The 5,000-nt window shown below is 55.1% G+C and overlaps 1 protein-coding gene across 1 annotated transcript in view; it reads left to right on the forward strand.

The window, feature by feature from the left end:
- The window catches only part of aff3 (AF4/FMR2 family, member 3), a gene marked incomplete at its 5' end in the record, with an annotated part of 31,113 nt that overhangs the window by 18,884 nt on the left and 7,229 nt on the right, over window positions 1–5,000 (forward strand). The window contains one exon of the mRNA XM_080838258.1: window positions 2,100–4,517. Coding sequence (XP_080694384.1) covers window positions 2,100–4,517 — 2,418 coding nt within the window. The remainder of the gene's footprint in view (window positions 1–2,099; window positions 4,518–5,000) is intronic.

Here is a 5,000-nt window from a genome sequence, read left to right on the forward strand (position 1 = left end):
TACTTAACATGCAATATAGCAGGAGCCTATAGAGAGGGTTGTGTGCGTGTGCGTGTGTGTGTGTGCGTGTGTGCATGTGTGTGTGTGCGTGTGTGTGTGTGTGTGTGTGTGTGTGTTTCTGCAGAGGGGTAACACCATGTGTTTTTCATCTGCTTGTAGCCCTGGAGTGTCTCTCAGGAGGAAGGCTTGGAAACAGCACAGAGTTCCAGGTACAGGGGGAGAGAGAGAGAGGGAGCGAGCGAGGGAGAGTAGGGGGTGATCGAGGCAGAAAGAGAGGGAAAAGGAAAGAGGGAGGAAGGGAGAGAGAGAGAGAAGGAGGAGGGTAGAGTAGCAGGGAGAGAGTGAGCGAGGGCACAAGAGATGCAGTGTCTTCTCTGGAAAGAGAGAGCCAGAGGGATGGGGAGAGAGAGGGGAGGAGAGGAGAGGAGAGAGAGGGGGGGGTGACTGTTTGAGTAGAGGTTTAAATTAGCGCTGCTGGTCAGCTACCAGAAAGAGAAGCCTGGAAAGACAGTCTGCTCTCCTGCCTGCCTGCTTGCCTGCCTGCCTGCCTGTGGAAGTGTGGGAAGTGTGTGTTGGGTGAGTCTGACAGTATGTAAGTAAGTCAGTACAAATCTCATTCTTCCTGAAGTCGAGGCTGAGCTGAACTGCGTGTCATACCTTTGAGCTGACTAAGGTTTATTTTTGTACTGCGTCTTCGTGATCAAGGAGGTATCAGCGTTTTGGTGATTTAGTGATTTGTACTCTGACTTGGCAGAGTGTGGGATAGAAATGTGTGTGTGTGTGTGTGTGTGTCTGTGTGTGTGTGTGTGTGTGTGTGTGTGTGTGTGTGTGTGTGTGTGTGTGTGTGTGTGTGTGTGTGTGTGCGTGTGGTGTGTGTGTGTGTGTGTGTGTGTGTGTGTGTGTGTGTGTGTGTGTGTGTGTGTGTGTGTGTGTGTGTGTGTGTGAGTGTGTGTGTGTGCGTGTGTGTGTATGTGTGTGTTTGGATTGAAGGGCCATCTGCGCTGGGAGAGTGTGTTAAACTCTAGAGGTATGCTGAGGGAATGAGAGATTGCTGTAAAATGTTGGATTTCGGAGCAGAGTTTGGGGGGGGGGGGGGGGTAGAGGGGGGAGGGGGTATGAGTGTGAGTGGTTTTTAGTGTGCGGCTTTCCAATGCTGCTACAGAGCTAGACAGGTCCAGTTGCCTCGGTGTGTGTGTGTGAGTGTGTGTGTGTGTGTGTGTGTGTGTGTGTGTGTGTGTGTGTGTGTGTGTGTGTGTGTGTGTGTGTGTGTGTGCGCGCACACACTGTGGTAGATTCCCAGAAATCTCTCCTCTCTCTTCCTCCATCTGACTTTCGCTCTTTCTCTTCTCCCTCGCTTTCTCTCAGACACTTAAGACTTATTCTTTCGAGGGGTTGTTCCATTCATCTTGTTGCTGCTCTGTTAAAAAAAAGGTTGCTGTGTTTTCCGCTTTCTCTCACGCTGAACGTAAATTACAGTGTTCTGTCAGCAGCAGAGTGTTTGCCTCTGACCTGTGGCCATCTTGAAACCCAAACCCCTGAAGTTGGGCTGGTTGATGTTCACTGCAAAAGACAGTTATTTTGAGATTTTGTGTATTGAATTGCATGACTGAAATGTAACGGCTGTTGTTTACGGTTGTTTATGGGAATCACACCTGTGTAAACCTGAAGGTGCTTGAGAACTGGACATCAGACATTAGAATAGCTCGCTATGGTCATTATCAATACCTTCACTTCCTGTTGCTAGTGAAGAGTTACTATAAATCAGACTAAATGCTGTCTACATACACTGTTTGTTTATTGAAAATCACCTGTATTAATACTCCTCCTAAGTCCTCTTTACACTGGTGTTGCTTTGCTCAATTATTGGATGGTAGTTGACGTAAAAAGCATGGTCGTGTGTCATCAATGAAGGCTGTACACAGGTCAGCTCTTACCTTTACGATTGTCCCTGCCTGAGGATGATACTCCACTGCCAGCAGGTTTTACAGCACCACTCAAACCAGTTTCACAGGGAAGTGATTGATGAAATGATGTCACATTTATTTCCCTCTGTTTTCCCTTTCTCTTCTCTTGCTGTCTCTTATTGCTCCACCAATCAGACGGCAAACCCGTCAGACACCCAGTGGCAGCTAGACAAGTGGCTGGAGAAGGTCCACCGGAAGCGGGACTCCACAGAACACGACCCGGGAGGGAGAGGAGCCATCTCGGACTCTGAACGCGGGCCCTCCCCAGCCAGGTCGTGGGGACGTAGCTACAGCCCAGGCCAAAGCCCTGCTCCCAGCCCCACGTTTGACTACAGCCCCAGGCATAGCCCTCGGCCTAGTCCTGCCTACAGCCCGTGTCCCAGTCCAGGCCGCAGCCCGCTGCCCAGCCCCTTGCCCAGCCCGCTGCCCAGCCCTGCAGCCAGCCCGGTGCCCAGCGAGTGCCTGAGCCCCAGCCCCATACGCACACAACGCCCCAGGAGTCCTAGTCCGAGCCTCCCCCCACCGCCACCCTCGGGGTCTGGTCCGTATCCTCCCCACCAGGCCCATCACCAGGAGAGCCACCGGCCCCCTATCCAGACCTCCAGCACCGTCCACAAGCCCAGAGTCAGACCCTGGGTCCCCCCCCAGCATCACAGCACTGACCCCCCCGGCCACAGGTCCAGGGTCAGCCCCAGCAACCAGCTGCATTCCAAGCAGGGCTCCACCACCACCTCCACCACCGCCACTAAAGCCTCACATAAGCACTTCAGTAAGGCTAAGGACCAGGGCGTGGAGGTCAGGACGAACCATAGGCCCAGCCCTGCTCCTCACGCCAGCCCCAGGCTTCAGGGACAGGCAGGTCCCAGAGCCAGTTCTGGTGAGAAGGCCAGAGCCAAACATTCCTCCTCGACGGAGAGAAGCCACAGACAGAACGATCACACACAAAACGATCACAGACAGAACAATCACATACAGAGCGATCACACACAGAGCGATCACAACAACAGCCACAGATCTGGTGATTCGGTCCACCAGAAAGCCAGTGAAAATAGCCACAAAGCCGGTGAACATAGCTACAAAGGCCGGGAGAAATCGAGTGATCGTAGCCACAAGTCTAGTGATCACGTCCAGAAGTCCGGCAACCACACTCACAGACCCAATGACCAGAACCTCAGACCCAGCGAACGTATCCACAGACCCAGCGAACGTGGGCACAAACTAAACCACAGCGCCGAGCCCAGCCCCAAGCATCAAACCCACCCTCGCTCTTTGCCAGGGTCGAGCCGCAGCCCCACCCCTAAAGCCAAACACTTGCCGTCCACCGCAGACGGCGGCGGCAAGGCACTCAGCAGTAGGACCACCTCCAGCTTGGGCCCCAGGCCTGTCCCTCAGCCGGCCTCCTCCCATTCGGTGCCCAAGCGCTGCTCGAGCCCCAGCCCCAAGCCACAGGACAAAGGCAGGAAGGTGCCAGTGCCTGTGCCACCGCAAACAGCCTCTTCCAAAGTCCCAGAGAGGGAGGCCAGGCACAGGGAGAGAGAGCAGGAGGTGGCCGGGCGTGGGGAGGCTCGTCCTGGGGGCCAGCAGCAGCAGCAGCAGACTGTGAGGGGGCAGAGGAGACTGGCGGAGGAGCAGCTACTGAGACGCCGCTGGGTCCAGAGCTCGGAAGAGGAAGAGGAGGAGAGGGAGAGGGAGGAGGCGCAGGAGGACGTAGAGGGGGCGGCAGAGGAGCAGCACGAGAGGAGGAGGCGGCGACAGGAGGAAGGGGAGCAGGAGAGGAAGAAGAGGAGGAGAGGAGGGGAGCAGAGTGGCGAATGGCTGGCCGTGCAGCCAAAGCAGAGACCACACACCAACAGCGCCCACCGACGACACCCCCACCACCCACAGCCAACGCAGGACGAAAGTTACGCTGAGGAACAGGGCCAGCGGAGGAAGAGGAGGAGGGAGAGTGAGAAAGAGTCCCAGGCGCACCTCCAAGACACTGCAGGCCATCGCTCTCCGCCACCACCCCACTCGCCCACCCCCGTCATCCTGTCCTCAGAGTCTTCCTCTTCCTCCTCGTCCTCCTCTTCCTCTTCCAGCTCCTCTTCCTCTAACTCAGAATCGGAACCCGAGGTCGCCGCTCCGGCGGGGAACGTTGCCAAGGTCCGTGCAGACTCCACCTCGCGGCAGCGCGCTGCGGCCAAAAGAGGGCGACACCGGCCAGGCCAGACCTCCGAAAACAGGCCCGTTGTGGTCCACCCCAGCCAGCCGAGCGCTGCTGACCCGGCAGAGGGCCCTCAGAGTCGGGGGCAGCATAAACTCTACACCCTGGTTCCGTACGGCCGCAACGAGAAGAGCTCCACGGTATCCAGCCGAGGCCTGAAGAACCTCCTGGTGAAGATCGACCTCTCCCTCCTCTCCAGAGTTCCGAGCGTCACGGCGGCTGCTCCGCAGCGGAAAACCTCCTCTTCCTCGTCCTCGTCTTCCTCGTCCGCTAAAACCAAAGACAAAGCAGCCATGAGACACCTCTACCACCCTGAGCAGGACCCCGCAGACCCCAGGAGGAAGCGCAAGGTAACGCCAGCAGCTACCCTTCTTTAAAGGTGTCTGTGGCTATTCTTTGTGTCTGGCTATTCTTTGTGTCTGTGGGCTTTTTTTTTTGCTTGGCTGCAGTTTGGTGGCAGCTGCCACCCATTACATGTACTGACACCTTTTCAGTGGATGGGTTACACTTTTACCCACTTTGTAAAAATGTGTGTCTGTGGTTTGTAGTCTGCCCTTTATTAGTTCTCCACCTTTTTAATGGCTACGCTGACTTTCTTGCCATCGTGATTAGTCTTTTTATAACATGGCAGCAGTCTGGCTGCAGCTCTCTCCCATGATATTTACTGCCACCTATGCAGTGTATTCTACTGGCCTCACACCCAAGGAAACACTTTAACACTTTGACACAAAGTAGACCAGTGCCTTTGTCTTAGTTTGTGCAAGGAAAAAAATACAAAAACCAGAGTCATTTGGCTTTGATGCAGCTATACAGTACAGGTTTGACCTTCCTTA

This window comes from Sprattus sprattus, assembly GCF_963457725.1.
Source record: "Sprattus sprattus genome assembly, chromosome: 5".
Taxonomy (NCBI): domain Eukaryota; kingdom Metazoa; phylum Chordata; class Actinopteri; order Clupeiformes; family Clupeidae; genus Sprattus; species Sprattus sprattus.